Source organism: Oncorhynchus mykiss, chromosome 25 (genome assembly GCF_013265735.2).
Source record: "Oncorhynchus mykiss isolate Arlee chromosome 25, USDA_OmykA_1.1, whole genome shotgun sequence".
Classification (NCBI taxonomy): domain Eukaryota; kingdom Metazoa; phylum Chordata; class Actinopteri; order Salmoniformes; family Salmonidae; genus Oncorhynchus; species Oncorhynchus mykiss.
In genome coordinates, this window is record NC_048589.1 from 10,263,656 (window position 1) to 10,280,357 (window position 16,702).

The 16,702-nt window shown below is 42.5% G+C and overlaps 1 protein-coding gene across 10 annotated transcripts in view; it reads left to right on the forward strand.

Moving 5' to 3' along the window:
- Positions 1 to 16,702, forward strand: part of asap2a (ArfGAP with SH3 domain, ankyrin repeat and PH domain 2a) — a 95,780-nt gene that overhangs the window by 17,501 nt on the left and 61,577 nt on the right. For all 10 annotated transcript variants that reach the window (XM_036963074.1, XM_036963076.1, XM_036963081.1 and 7 more), the window contains exon 2: positions 13,772 to 13,844. In XM_036963074.1, the coding sequence (XP_036818969.1) occupies positions 13,772 to 13,844 (73 nt within the window). The remainder of the gene's footprint in view (positions 1 to 13,771; positions 13,845 to 16,702) is intronic.

The following is a 16,702-nucleotide window of genomic DNA, read 5'->3' on the forward strand; positions in this document are numbered from 1 at the left end:
CTTGGTTTATGACTCCCGTCTGTCCCCGTGCACTCGCCCAGTTTTCCTGACAGAGCACTCTCTCCAGATTGAAAGTGTCTGCTGAGGCATGATGCTGGTTGATGGGCTTTGTGTGTTACATGCTGACCACACTGCTCGCATTGCAAAATAAATTTACACATGCATGTTATTCAATGGTTTCATCTAAAATTCTTGCGCAGGTCTGCGTAGCTAGGCGCTAAAATAGAACTTGGTTCTATTTTTGACGCTTGTTGCACTGCAATATCCACCTCTCCCATGTCCTCATTGGTTTTTAGGAGCATCTACAATGCATATATTCAGACCCCTTGACTTTTTCCACATTTTGTTAAGTTTCATTTTGTTACGCCTTATTCGAAAATGGATTAGATAAAAAAATGTTTCTCATGAGTCTTCACACAATACCCCATAATGATAAAAAAAATGTTTCTCATGAGTCTTCACACAATACCCCATAATGACAAAATGAAAATGTTTTTTTAGAAATGTTTGCAAATTTTTATTTTTTTACCTTATTTACATAAGTATTCAGACCCTTTGCTATGAGACTCTAAATTGAGCTCAGGTGCATCCTGTTTCCATTGATTATCCTTGACATGTTTCTACAAATTGATTGGAGTCCACCTGTGATATATTCAATTGATTGGACATGATTTTGAAAGGCACACATCTGTCTACATAAGGTCCCACAGTTGACAGTGCATGTCAGAGAAACAAACCAAGCCATGAGGTCGAAGGAATTGTCCGTAGAGCTCCGACACAGGAATTTGTCTTCCTAGAGCTGGCCACCAGGGCAAACTGAGCAATCGGGGGAGAAGGGCCTGCTTTGCCTTGGCAGTTTTCTTAAGGTTGTTGTCCTGAGTGCTCTGGAGCAGGCTTTCACTTTGCTCTGTTCATCAAATCAAAATGTATTGGTTACATACGAATAAAGTACCTGTCAAAGGTTTGGATACAGCTACTCATTCAAGGTTTAAAGTTTTTTTTTTTTTTTTCTACGTTGTAGACATCAACAATCAAATAACACATATGGAATCGTGTAGTAAACAAAAATGTGATTCTTCAAATTAGCCACCCTTTGCCTTGATGACAGCTTTGCACACTCTTGGCATTCTCTCAACCAGTTTCATGAGGTAGTCACCTGGAATGCATTTCAATTGACAGGTGTGCTTTGTTAAAAGTACATTTTTGGAATTTCTTTACTTAATCTTTTGAGACAGTCAGTTGTGTTGTGACAAGGTAGGGGTGGTATATAGAAGGTAGCCCTATTTGGTAAAAGACCGAGTCCATATTATGGCAAGAACAGCTCAAATAAGCAAAGAGAAATGACAGTCCGTCGTTACTTTAAAACATGAAGGTCAGTCAGTGCAGAAAATGTGAAGAACTTCCTTCAAGTGCAGTCGCAAAGACCATCAAGCGCTATGATGAAACTGGCTCTCATGAGGACGGCCAGAGGAAAGGAATACCCAGAGTTACCTCTATTGCAGAAGATAAGTTCATTAGAGTTATCTGCACCTCAGATATTGCAGGCCAAATAAATACTTCACAGAGTTCAAGTAATAGACCCATCTCAGCATCAGCTGTTCAGAGGAGACTGTGTGAATCAGGTCTTCATGGTTGAAATGCTGCAAAGGAGCCACTCCTAAAGGAAAGCAATAATAATAAGAGACTTACTTGGACCAAAACATGAGCAATGGACATTAGACCGGTGGAAATCTGTCCTTTGGTCTGATGAGTCCAAATATGAGATTTCTTGTTCCAACTGCTGTGTCTTTGTGAGACACAGAATAGGTGAATGGATAATCTCTGCATGTGTAGGTCCCACCATGAAGCATGGAGGAGTGATGGTGTGGGGGACTTTGCTGGGGAGACTGTCTGTTTATTTATTTAAAATTCAAGGCACACTTAACCAGCATGGCTACCACAGCATTCGGAAGCAATATGCCATCCCATCTGTTTTGTGCTTAGTGGGACTTTCATTTGTTTTTTAGAGGACAATGACCCAACACATCTCCAGGCTGTAAGGGCTATTTGACCAAGTTGGAGAATGATGGAGTGCTACATGATTCCATATGTTTTATTTCATAGTTTTGATGTCTTCACTATTCTACAATGTAGAAAATAGTAAATATAAAGGAAGAACCCTTGAGTGTGTGTCCAAACTTTTGACTGGGACTATATATTTAGCAGAAATTATTGTGGGTGTAGCGAAATGCGTGTTCCTAGCTCCAACAGTGCATTGGTATCTAACAATACACAACAATACACACATCTAAAAGTAAATAATGGAATTAAGAAATATATAAATATTAGGACGAGCAATGTCGAGTGGCGTTGACTAAAATACAGTACATACATATGAAATGAGTAAAGCAGTATGTAAACATTTATTAATGTGACTCGTGCTCCATTATCAAAGTGACCTGTGATTCCATGTCTGTAGGGCAGCAGCCTCTAAGGTGCTAGATTGTAGCCTGTAGACGGTTACTCAGTCAACAACCTGATCAACTCCATGTGAAATTAGATGTCACACTGCATGAGGCAAATGGTGGTCACACCAGAAACTGACAGGTTTTCTGATCCACGTACCTACTTAAAAAAATAATAATTACGGGATCCTTGACCAACAGATGCATATCTGTTTTCCCAGTCATGTGAAATCCCTAGATTAGGGCCTAATGAATTTATTTAAATTGACTGATTTGCTTCTATGAACTGTAACTCGGTAAAATCTTAAATTGTTACATTTATATATTTGTTCAGTTCATCCCTCAGTTTTGCACTTTCTGTGTTTAGCAGAGTAACATTCTATCCTATCGAAAAAGCACCAATTGTTGCTGGTTCGAATCCACGAGCCGGCAAGGTAGAAAAATCTGCAGTTATGCCCTTGAGCAAGGCTGTTAACCCCTAGCAACAACTGCTCCCTGGTCGCTGATGACGTGTACGTTGATTAAGGCAGCCCCTGCACCTCTCTGGTTCAGAGGGGTTGGGTTAAATGTGAAAGACACATTTCGGGTTGATTGCATTCGGTTGTGAAATTGACTAGGTATCCCCTTTCCCCCCCATATGCCATTTTCTCTAGGGCTACCCATCCCAGCCCTCATCTGCTCTGCATTGCCACAGAAGTGAAACCATGGCCAGACACTTTCCTCTCCATGGAGAAAGCATGAATGTCATTGTCAAGCTCAAAGAATTTAGGCTATCCATTGATCCATGAAAGACAAACAATGAGACTATTCATGAACTCCAACTTTGTGTTTTGTGTTTAGGGGTCAACAGACACCAACAATTTAGCCTCACCGAAGTTTGTCCAGAAAAACAGTGTGCACATTTTATTTGAGTAGCTTATTGTGAAGGTAGGCCTATGTCACTGTAAATAACGTAACTCACACATGCCCAGAAAAGAGAGGATTCTCTCTCCCCCAAAAAAGGCTAATCGGGTCACCCTCCATAATTGTCCAACCCTGCTAAAATCCCTAAGCCACCTAGGTGAACTAGAGTAGGTGAAGTAGAGTTCACTTAAAATGTTAAGACGTGTATTTTTCCATAGACACAGTTTTTTTAAATAAAATCAACTGTATGTATTGAACTTGTTTGATGCTTTAAGCACGCTGTTTGATTAAGTAATGATGACACACAAATGACTCGCGTGAGATAGAGATCAAGATAACCTTTTCCCGACCCTCCTCACGCTGTTACTGGTTACTTCGCAGATCATGCCGTCATGCTCCTGAAGTTGCCGGTAATAGGACACGCCAGCGGTCGGCAACCTTTTCCATTCGGAATGCTAATTTATCTTAACATTTCTACCAATCTGCTTGCCAATTATGATTTTCATATGCACATTTTTGTGGAACAGTCATTTCATTTATAATAGTCTTTTGTATCTCAAAATCATTGTCTGTGGTTTCTACATTCTATCTAAATTAAAATGTATACAAATCTAAAAGTAACTTTTATTGCCATTGCCAACTATGTAATAATAACCTACATAAAAACATTGCAGCCTGCAGATAGAAAATATCCTGATTTAAAAAATAAAAAATAAAAAATATATATATATTGGCTACGCATGACCTGTCTTTCAACACTCTTGAAACATTTGATCAACTATCAACTGAGTCGGTACAGACACCGCTGTAGACTATTTGTGCAAGGGATTAGAAGTCATCATATTTTATGACGTTTCCACTGGATCAGAGGATCACATTTTCCCTTTCCTACGGAGTGGTTATTGAAAGTGAGTGAGCTGGAAATATTGTTCAAATACTTTGAGGAACTATTGTCATTCTCAATTGATTCTAAAAACAGACTTTGTGAACTTGCTGTTTGAGGTGAAGGGAAAATGACTTTGATACCACCACAAATTAGCTGTGGAGCTTGAGTTAAGACGATCAGAAATACCATCAGACATCCCCAAATGGGCACATTTTAGAGGCCTACATTTGCGTGCTGGCTATGTAAATCAGGTCCAATTTATTTATATAGCCCTTCTTACATCAGCTGATATCTCAAAGTGCTGTACAGAAACCCAGCCTAAAACCCCAAACAGCTAGCAATGCAGGTGTAGAAGCACGGTGGCTAGGAAAAACTCCCTAGAAAGGCCAAAACCTAGGAAGAAACCTAGAGAGGAACCAGGCTATGTGAGGTGGCCAGTCCTCTTCTGGCTGTGCCAGGTGGAGATTATAACAGAACATGGCCAAGATGTTCAAATATTCATAAATGACCAGCGTGGTCTAATAATCACAGTAGTTGTCGAGGGTGCAGCAAGTCAGCACCTCAGGAGTAAATCTCAGTTGGCTTTTCATAGCCGATCATTAAGAGTATCTCTACCGCTCCTGCTGTCTCTAGAGAGTTGAAAACCGCAGGTCTGGGACAGGTAGCACTTCCGGTGAACAGGTCAGAGATCCATAGCCGCAGGCAGAACAGTTGAAACTGGAGCAGCAGCACGGCCAGGTAGTCCTGAGGCATGGTCCTAGGGCTCAGTTCCTCCGAGAGAGAAAAAAAGAGAATTAGAGAGAGCATACTTAAATTCACACAGGACACCAGATAAGACAGGAGAAATACTCCAGATATAACAGACTGACCCTAGCCCCCCGACACATAAACTACTGCAGCATAAATACTGGAGGTTGAGGCAGGAGGGGTCAGGAGACACTCGTCCTTCTTCTATATGTGTAATCAGGTGTGCGTCTTTACTCAACATTGATAGGAGCGTTTCAAACACAAGACGATGAATAAATTGTTTATTTCATTTGAGTTATCAAACTTGTTTCTCACAAATGTAGCATAGGTTGTCCTGCAAAACACATGTCCACTCTGACAATGAGAACAAATGTCTGTAATAATAATGATATATTGTATGCATTAACAGAAATGACTGTAACGAAACAAACTTTGCAGATTAGAAATGATGGGAATAAATGGTAAATGTAGGCTACGATTAGTGACGTATGTAATGGGGACTTGATAGACATCACAAACAATGCACACAATGACTACCCACGAAATGGCGGGAGAGAGCCAATACTGGAGAGAGACGTGCCTTGTGCATCTGAGCCACAATCCCCTTATTCTTGGACTGAGGCAACCTCGTGGCCTCCTCAATGGATTAGTCCTCTGAGACAGCGCAAATCACACCGGTGTCTCGTGCGCCATGGAGGGGGAAAAAAAACAACTATTTGCGACTGCTCGACAACAACAAACAAAAAAAATCTGCTTTTCAATACAGACGCTTTTTGTAATACAGTAAATTCCATATAAGGCACCAAGACCTTGTGAAAGTTACACGGTACACCCTTAATCTTGTAATAAATCAAATCTAGTCATCCATAACTTGACATTTCTGCCATCCTTTGTGACATTGTGAGAGGATAACCAACCTTCCAATGAATAGCAATGTGTTTCTTAGCCACTATAAATTCTAAATGACAGTTTCTTCTGAAAAGTCGCCAATATCAACATTTCCAAGCAAACATAAACAGGGAGAAGGGAGAATCTGTAGACATGCTGAGATAAAATAACACGTTCTTTGCCAGAAATCAGCCAGCCTTCATGATCACAACATATCATGCAAATACTGTATGTCCCCTTTTTTTTGTGTGTTTTACACTTCCAGCAGAGGAACAACATTTCTGAGTGCCTGATATTCCGTTTCATTGGCATATAGGATGGTCTATAAGATGGTTTTACACTGCACTAATTAGTCTGAGATGATATGAACATGACGGGGCATTCAAACACATCCGTATGCATTCATCATCAATGTCGTGTACTGACTGCACCATGACAGTGAAGTCTGTAGAGTTGTTTTATACCGTGTAGGTGTGACAAGTAGGGAATCGAATCCAATTTTATTGGTCAAATGCGCCGACTACAACAGTGAAATGCTTGCTTACAAGGCCTTATCCGACAGTGCAGTTTCAAGAAAATACACACAAAAATTAAGAGAGAAGAATAATTAAAGAGCAGCAGTAAATAGCAATAGCAGGGCTATATACAGGGGTGCCGGTACAGAGTCAATGTGCGGGGGCACCGGTGTCAAGGTAATTGAGGTAATATGTTCATGTAGGTAGAGTTATTAAAGTGCCTATGCATAGATAATAACAGAGTAGCAGTGGTGTTAAAGGGGGGGGGGTGCAATGCAAATAGTCTGGGTAGCCATTTGATTAGCTGTTCAGGAGTCTTATGGCTTTGGGGTAGAAGCTGTTTAGAAGCCTCTTGGACCTAGACTTGGTGCTCCGGTACCGATTGCCGTGTGGTAGCAGAGAGAACAGTCTGACTAAGGTGGCTGGAGTCTTTGACAATTTTGACACCACCTTGTATAGAGGTTCTGGATGGCAGGAAGCTTGGCCCGAGTAATGTTCTGGGCCATACGCACTACCCTCTAGTGCCTCGCGGTCGGAGGACGAGCAGTTGCCATACCAGGCAACCTGTCAGGATGCTCTCGATGGTGCAGCTGTTAAACCTTTTGAGGATCTGAGGACCCATGCCAAATTAGCTACGGAGCTAGTTCATTCTCTTCAGACAGAACTGAAGTTGAGAGGGGATGAAACACTAGCTACCATAACATGTCAGTTACATTACTAGCTCAGCACTGGGAATAAATCATTTTTTTCTGTAAAGTCAAATATCAGTTACCTTGCCAGCTACATCAGTCAAATAAAGAGTAGCCAGTTTCTGCTTTGCTTGCTTTAACAACTCTGAGAAAAAGTGCAACACAGAGACAGCAGCACCGTGCTAGTCAGAAGCTTTGCCTTCACACGGCCTGTCTGCACTCTCTGTAGTGTCCACACAGTGGCTGAAACCGACAGACAGCCTAGTCGACTACTCTGAGGCGTCCGCATGGTCCTAAAGTACACCGATGCAGCTTTTTTGTATCACAGTGCAATGATAAAAGTGGGAGGGGGGGGGGGGGGGGGGTCAAAAATAAAATGTTAGAATGTGGGGGGGGGGGGGGTCGTCATGTCCACCCCGTCCCCAGTGAAATTTGCTCCCCTGATGGGTCCTCATGAGCACCACTGAAATTAGAAACATGTCTGTGCTCTGACAAGCCACCACTTCCTCCTCCTCTGGCTATAATTTCAGTACCCACATTCTGTTACAGGAACACTGGTGTTATTGTTCGGGGAATACAAGCTAACTAGTAACCTTGGTACTCCATACACATCAACAGTGTAATATCAGGATGCAGTTAATAACAAGGAACATACAGTAGAATTACATGATATAAAAAACATTTAGTCACATGCGCCGAATACAACAGGTGTAGGTAGACCTTACTGTGAAATGCTTACTTACAAGCTCCTGCAGTTTCGAAAAATCTGGATAAGAATAAGAGATAAAAGTAACAAGTAATTAAAGAGCAGCAGTATAGAAAATAACAATGTATACAGGGGGGTGCTGGTACAGAGTCAATGTGCGGGGGCACCGGTTAGTTGAGGTTGTATGTACCTGTAGGTAGAGTTAATTAAAGTGACAATGCATAGATGACAACAGAGTGGCGGGGGGGGGGGGGGGTGTGCAATGCGAGTAGTGTGGGTAGCCATTTGACTAGATGTTAAGGAGTCTTATGGCTTGGGGGTAGAAGCTGTTTAGAAGCCTCTTGGACCTAGACTTGGCTGGAGTCTATGACCATTTTTAGGGCCTTCCTCTGACACCGCCTGGTATAGAGGTCCTGGATGGCAGGAGGCTTGGCCCCAGTGATGTACTGGGCCGTTCGCACTACTCTCTGTAGTGCCTTGAGGTCGGAGGCCGAGCAGTTGCCATACTAGGCAGTGATGCAACCATGCTCTCAATGGTGCAGCTGTACTACCTTTTGAGGACCCATGCCAAATCTTTTCAGCCTCCTGAGGGGGAATAGGTTTTTGTCGTGCCCGCTTCACGACTGTCTTGGTGTGCTTGGACCATTCTAGTTTGTTGGTGATGTGGACACCAAGGAACTTGAAGCTCTCAACTAGAGGTCGACGGATCTTAATCGGAATGGCCGATTTTTTTAAATTTTTTTTTTTTTTTTTTTAATTACTGTGATTTCAAGTTTTCTTAACAATTGGAAATCTGTATTTTTGGGCGCCGATTTGTATATTTATTTATTTATTTATTTATTTATTAATTTTTTTGACCTTTTTTTATTTAACTAGGCAGGTCAGTTAAGAACACATTCTTATTTTCAATGACGGTCTAGGAACGGTGGGTTAACTGCCTTGTTCAGGGGCAGAACGACAGATTTTCACCTTGTCAGCTCGGGGGATCCAATCTTGCAACCGTATACTAGTCCAACGCTCTAGCTACCTGATTACATTGCACTCCACGAGGAGACTGCCTGTTGCGCGAATGCAGTAGAAGCCAAGGTAAGTTGCTAGCTAGCATTAAACTTATCTTTATAAAAAACAATCAATCAATCATAATCACTAGTTATAACTACACATGGTTGATGATATTACTAGTTTATCTAGCGTGTCCTGCGTTGCATATAATCAATGTGGTGCGTATCGTTGCTCCAATGTGTACCTAATCGTAAACACCAATGCCTTTCTTAAAATCAATACACAGAAGTATATATTTTTAAACATATATATATAAATAAATCCAGGTTAGCAGGCAATATTAACCAGGTGAAATTGTCACTTTTCTTGCGTTGATTACACACAGAGTCAGTGTATGGGCAACGGTTTGGGCAGCCTAGCTCATTGCGAACTAATTTGCCAGAAAGTTTACGTAATTATGACATAACATTGGTTATGCAATGTAACAAGAATATTTAGACTTAGGGATGCCACCCATTAGATAAAATACCGAACGGTTCCGTATTTCGCTGAAATAATAAATGTTTTGTTTTCGAAATTAATATGTTCGAATCCGGAAACTATAATGACCAAAGGCTCGTATTTCTGTGTGTTATTATACTTTAATTAAGTCTTTGATTTGATAGAGCAGTCTGACTGAGCGATGGTAGGCAGCAGCAGGCTCGTAAGCATTCATTCAAACAGCACTTTCGTGCGTTTTGCCAGCAGCTCTTCGTTGTGTGTCAAGCATTGCGCTGTTTATGACTTCAAGCCTATCAGCCTAATGGTTGGTGTAACCAATGTGAAATGGCTAGCTAGTTAGCGGTGGCACATATTGCAGTTTTCCTTCTCCAACACTTTGTTTTTGTATTATTTAAACCAAATTGAACATGTTTCATTATTTATTTAAACCAAATTGAACATGTTTCATTATTTATTTGAGGCTAAATGGATTTTTATTGATGTATTATTTTAAAATAAGTGTTCATTCAGTATTGTTGTAATTGTCATTATTACAAATGCATTTTTAAAATATCAGCCGATTTTTAATCGGTATCGGCTTTTTTTGGTCCTCCAATAATCGGTATTGGCGTTGAAAAATCATAATCGTTTACCTCTACTCTCAACCTGCTCCTCTGCAGCCCCTTCGATGAGAATGTGGGTGTGCCCGGTCCTCTTTTTCCTGTAGTCCACAATCATTTCCTTAGTTTTGGTTACGTTGAGGGATAGGTTGTTGTCCTGGCACCACACGGCCAGGACTCTGACCTCCTCCCTATAGGCTTTCTCGTTGTTGTCTGTGATCAGACCTACCACTTGTGTCATCGGCAAATTTAATGATGGTGTTAGAGTCGTGCCTGGCCATGCAGTCATGAGTGAACAGGGAGTACAGGAGGGGACTGCGCACGCACCCCTGAGGGGCCCCTGTGTTGAGGATCAGTGTGGCGGACGTGTTGTTACCTACCCTTACCACCTGGGGGCGGCTCGTCAGGAAGTCCAGGATCCAGTTGCAGAGGGAGGTGTTTAGTCCCAGAGTCCTTAGCTTATTGATGAGCTTTGAGGGCACTATGGTGTTGAACGCTGAGCTGTATTCAATGAATCAAATTTTCACATAGGTGTTCCTTTTATCCAGGTGGGAAAGGGCAGTGTGGAGTGCAATAGAGACTGCATCATATGTATACATTGTAAGATGTTTATTGATAGGCAATGCATTTGGTACAGAGTATGATTTGACCAAGTGGCAACCATGGTCTAACAAGCTCATCAAAACAATGTTTAAGAAGTTGGGCTATTGTATTAGTAGCTAGCTATATTGCCATAAAGGTGTTTGTTTTACATTCTAGCTAGTGCCCATCACTGACACAGACAATAGTTGCTTTCCTTGGCTCCCTACAAAAAGCTTTAGGGCCAACTGTTATATTGGTTGTTTAATAGCCATTGAGGATACTTGTAAACATTACAGCTAAGTCCTTCCAGCTGTTAGCTAGCTAGCTAACTGCATTATGAGCTAGCTACTTACTACCTAACCTTTAGTCTTCAGATAATTAGGTTATCAGAAAAACAGCTGAATGGTAGCTAGCTAGCTAATTACATGTACTTTTGTGCTTGAAACAACTTTGGAACCAATTGTCCACAGTATCTAATTGTTACCGGTAGCTAGCTACTTGACTAGCTAGTTGGCTTTATTGGTAGGTTAGTCAGCCTCTAGCTTTGCCAGGTAAAAATCCAGTATAATTGCTAAACTAATTAATCTTTGATCATTCAATTTCGTTGCAGAAGTGGGAGGATGGAGAGTGGATGGTCCGTAACCTTGTCGTAGCTACCGTTCACTGTGCTGTGCTCCTTAGCGATTGGCAAAGCCACCCTTGACCCTGGCTGTTTGGTTTGTTCACAAATCGCAGATTGTGTCCTGTGCCATAGACTGAAGGTGGAGATTAATCTATATTTATATGCGCCATACGTCGGTGTTAGGAGGGTGGAACTAAACAAGTATTTCCTCACTAGAACAGGATTTAGGTTGAAATAGTGGAGGTAACTTCCTCTGGACGGGGCATTTAACTTACTCGGTCACTGCTTGGCGGTATCATTCTCAAGGAAAGAGGAACTGGAAATCAATGAAGATCCAAGTCTCAATGTTGCTGTATTCTTTGGGAGGGATGAGGTAAGCAGAAATGCTTTTAGGGCGTTATCATGAAGTAGCCTCTTAAGGTTAGGTAAAATATCTACTTAAGGAAGCAGATTTCCATGGTTGGAAGGAGAGTGCAGAGTGATATTGGATGGAGCAAAAACATTTTGCAACCCTGCATCTCATGTTACAGTTAGTTGTTGAACTTTGGATCCAGAAAATAATTGATTTATCATTTGTTTCATAGCTTGCTTTGAACAATACCTCAAGTGTGGTTGAAAACCAGAGTTTCAGTATGTGTGGGGTCCGGACTTTGTTTCGGTCTATGAATCCAGATGGTCCCTGTGGAGCTTATAGGGTTTTGTGTTTATCTGAGTCATATATTTTACGCTAGACTGGCTCATGACTCATATTTGTACAGTAGAATGGTTAATGGGAAACTCTTGGCACCAAATTACAACAAGGCAGCATTTAGGAAGGGTGGTTAGGATAACTCCATCTATATCGATGATATTTTTGGAGGTTTGTCTGACATCAATCAGTTGGCTACAATTGCTGCAAAGAATTGCTGGCTACTGGCTAAATCAGTCAGCTGGAGCACATGCGGTGGATGTTGTGACGAATGCTTGTAGACTGTCTTAGGAGAATCTTAGAGGGCTTGTGTTGTGTGACTCAGCTGGTGGTGGGCAGGGAGCTAAGATTTAAGTCGGAGAACCCAGGTGGCGATCTCGTTAGCGTCAGCGCTTGTGATGAGTAATTCTGTTCCGCTAACGAGACAGTGTTTTTAGCTTTCATGTTTGTTTTCTTCTCTTTTTTGAGGGAGATGGGGGTTAATCGCCAGGATCAAAATGACTATTTGACGAGCTCTTATGAGAGATGGCTTTCTTCTCTCCTGATAGAACGGGTTTGTAGGAAATGTCTAGAAGTGGGATGTGGATTTAAAGTCAATCATGTTCACGTAATTAGCCCAGTGGCATTGTAGCCAAGGGGCAATGCTTCCTATTGTCCAATCTCAGAGGTCAAGTTAAGGTCAGCGGCAGCCCTGTTTTCAGAATTTCACTCACTGACATGTTTTTATCTTATTTTCCACTTTCTAAAATGTGGGATTCAACAAGTTGACCACTAGTCTATGGTCGTGCTCAATAAGCGTGTGTACTCAACTGTCATCTAAATCTCAATTCCTCTTCCTTTATGATATATTCTCTGTATGTAACAAGTCTTCAGATATCCCTACGCCCTACCTTGTCTCCTTCAATTTGTGTGTAGGTGGCCTTCCCTGTGTCAGCACGAGGCAACCACTGATAAATGTGACTAAGCACATTGTCAGCTCTCACCCACTCCGTGAAATTCAATACCAACAAGAAACAGCACTTCTCAGGGATTCAAAAATATATAATGCTGATTTAGGCCTAACTATTCTCTCTCATGGCTAGCATGGTGGCAAGGGGAATACCGTGTATGTTTATCTGTGGCAACTGAATGGAGCCACTGTGCCTTTTCACCAAAGTAGATTCAGACTGAGTCAAAGGGAGGGGGATAGGATCTGTTGAATTCAGTGATATTGGGAACAAGGACAGAGTGGCGCCGGCTGGACCTTCTTGGTGAAGCACAAAACGAATTTCCCAAATCCCCCGGAGACCATTCAATCGTTGGTTGGTACAGTGGTGCACTGTCTCAGCTGGAGTCAGAGAGAGTATGTGTGTACTGTAAGTGCATTAGTGTGTGTGTGTGTGCATCTTACATTAAAGGCTTCTTAGTAGTGTGAGACCTCATCAGCCTGACCTACCTCCATAATGGAGTGGCTCCACCTATCTGGTCTGTTTGGATGCCTCCTGAACTCCTCTCTCGCCCCTCTTACTCCACACTGGGATTCAGCCTATTTATAGCATCGTACTGAATAATGAATCACCTGCAGTCAGGAGGCTGTTCCCCTCCTCCTTGCGCACACACACACACACACACACAGATGCAAATCACACACTTGCTACCCAAAGTCACACACATATACACTTTAAAACACACCTGCTACCTACAAACACACACACACACACAGATAGTAGGCACACACTGACACACCTGTGTCCACAAGGACTTGTGGCAAGATAAACGCTATCAATGCCAAAGATGAGAAGGAAAAAAAACTCTCTCCTCGAGAGAACGTTAGGTAACAAACGTTTCCCAGAGCTGACGACGTGCCTCAAACAACACGATCTCATTCAATATTAGCCGTGGGAACGATTCAGACATGTCAGTAAGGCAAGGCAAGGCAACACGAATGCTGCAGAATGTGTGGCTTTCATTGTGTCCTTGGTCAGACACTAATGGACTTCCTCCCTCTCCTTCCCTCCAGGCGCTGGATGTGGACCGCAGCGTGCTGTACAAGATGAAGAAGTCCGTCAAGGCCATCTACACCTCGGGTCTGGGTGAGTCCGAAAGGTTAACACTCATTTGCAGTCACAACACCATAGCGCTCCCATCTGATGAAAGGTCAGAGTTCAGAGCCACCTGTGACGGTCATCACGGGAACTCGATAAGCTAGTCCATGTACCTGGTCGCCGCGGTGAGGTGTGTGTGTGTGTGTGTGTGGGCCAGGGTATGACGGTTTAGGGTCGGTGTGTTTTTCGGTCAAATGAGGGGAGAGGATGACCTCCGTTTGAAGATTTATGGCCCTGCCTTAACTCCATATGTTCTCCAAACGCACGGTATGGAGAAGAGAACAGCAACGCTGACTCCCTCTGTCAATGCTTACTACGGTAGGGTTTAAACTGAGGAATCCATATCTACTGGAAGATGGCCACGGGGAGACTGGCTTAATTAGTGTGTGCTTGTTTTGGGTGGGTTGCAAGTGTGTGTGCACGGAGCTCATCAGCATGCTCACTCTGGCTGGCTGTGACAGTGTGGGGTGTTTCCAGCGCCTTGTCTTTGGGCTGTGTGACAGGGTCCTGCTGAGAGCGTATGGAACGATTTTCTCTCTCTTTGCTGAGCTGGGCCTTTTTTGGGAACACTGCTACCTCTGTTCAAGGGGGGACAGCTGTCTACCCCAGACCTTGGAGGAACAGGTGTACCAGGGAACACCCTTTGTGTGAGTACTTGTGAGTGTACAGGGGCAAAAGGGGGACAGTGTTGCGCTCTTCCCCACTACACTATGTTCTAATGGAGTTCCAAGCACTCATTTAATCTCCTTCCTCTCTTCCCGGTATCCTGAAACAGTGCCTTTGTGTCACTAAACAACATTGCAGATGTGTGTATACAGTATGTATGTGTGGATGCCGCTGGTGGGCATTTTGACTCTTTTACCAGTTGGTTACTAGGCAACATGCATAATTTGCTGTGGTATCACCGTCAATGGAAGGTTTTTCATAACGGGTCGAATTCATGTTGTTGGCTGAATCCGTTCCAAAATAAGGGGCTTAAATTCTTTAAAACCACATTAAGCGTTTTAAGCACTTTCAATAAGAGGCTTTATGGACCTCTTAACACTGACAATCTTAATTGTTACTTCGACAACAGAACATTCAGTACAGAAAACACACTATAGATTTGTCTTGTTTCTGACATTCGTTTTGTTGACAAAGGCAAGTTAGAGATATACAATTTGAGTGTAAATTTGATGGCTTTGCTAGCATGTAAACGTAGCTGGGAAGTTGGAGATTTGATGGCTTTGCTTGTGTGTCAATGCAGCTAGCAGCTCGTGATTGTGATTTAGATTACTATTCCCCGAAGGTGCCAGTAGAAGCCATTGCCCCTTCGAGAAACCTAGTAACTACATAGACGTTCAGTACAGTAATAGTCAGTGCATAACAGGAAGGTTTCGATTACATAATTTTTTTTTGTTGCTTATTGTCACATACAAGATGCAGAGAAATGTTTTACAGTGTCGGCCATAGTAGTACGGCACCCCTGGAGTAAATTAGGGTTAAGTTCCTTGATCAAGGGTACATCGACAGATTTTTCACCTTGTCGGCTCAGGTATTTGAATCCCCAACCTTTCGGTCACTGGCCTAGTGCTCTAACTGATAGGCTACCTGATTTGAGTGGCGTTGGAGGCCCGCTGTAAATCTGAGTCCTGGTGACGTGAGAGATGAGTCTCTCCTGAAGGCTTTTTAGTCTGTGATCCTCACAGATAAACCTCTACTACTGGTTAACCTCAGGCCTCAGAAAACGAAATCGTCAAGACCTCAGCACCCAGGTTTATTACACCCCTGTCAGCTCTGCTCAGCTGTCAGACGTTTGACAGCCATGTCGGAGACCTGTAGGTAATGTTAGGGCTACAGGGGTGTGTCGTATTCAGTAACTCTGGACTTATTGTCAGTACGACCTTTCCAAGTAGTCTTGTTCATTTCATGAGACAGACGTGTCAAGAATGCCGTGGAAACATCGAAGTAGTTGTACTGCTCTGGTCATTGACGTTAAGGACCGTTGTGAATTAAGAGATGTTCTGAAGTCATCTCTCACATTTTAGATTTGAAACTGTCCTTGACATCCCACTATCGTGTTCTTTCACGTTGTGGATCACCCCTTGTCGTCATTCATCTGGACGGGCCCTTTCTGAATGTACCCTCAGTCAGAAGAGGAACAGAGGTTGATTGATTACATAAGAGGAGAACTTGGTGACCTTCCGGTCTTCCCGAGAATGAGTGCTGGGAATTAAGACTCTTTTGATTTAGCGGAGCTGTGGGAGTCAATTTTCTGGCCCTTCTGTGTAGCAAAGACCTTGTAAGTTCCAATATGAATAGTGAAAGAATGTGTAGCCGGGCTTGTTAGCATTAGTGCTAAAGTTGGCTCCAATGCTAGCTATAATATTTAGCGCTTGTTTCAGGCTCTGCATAGAACAGAAGGTGCCCTTAGGCATAGAACCTAACCCAGTCCCTCCAGGATTCCGTGCTCCAATTTTTTAGCAAAATCAACAATTCCCCGCATATTATGCAAGGGCTTGTAAATTTGACCAATCACTGCATTAAAAACAGTCAAATCATTGCAATATTTTAGCCTAAAAATTGACCCACTACTGCAGTACAAAAAGAGAGCTCGCAATTTCAACCAATCACTGCACGTTTTACCTCAAGATACGGTTCAATCAAGCCACACGTCAACAAACTTTTTCCCTTGTCAGTGTATTTTCATCACAAATTGGACAAAATTATTGCAAAAGTCAGAATTGCTGCAGCAAAATCAAAGATCTTTGTTGCAAATATCACAACAAATCCTGGAGGGATTGCTAACCTTGACCATTAAGAAGAATGTAAATGTAAGACATTTCAACAGCTCGTCATTGTCAGTG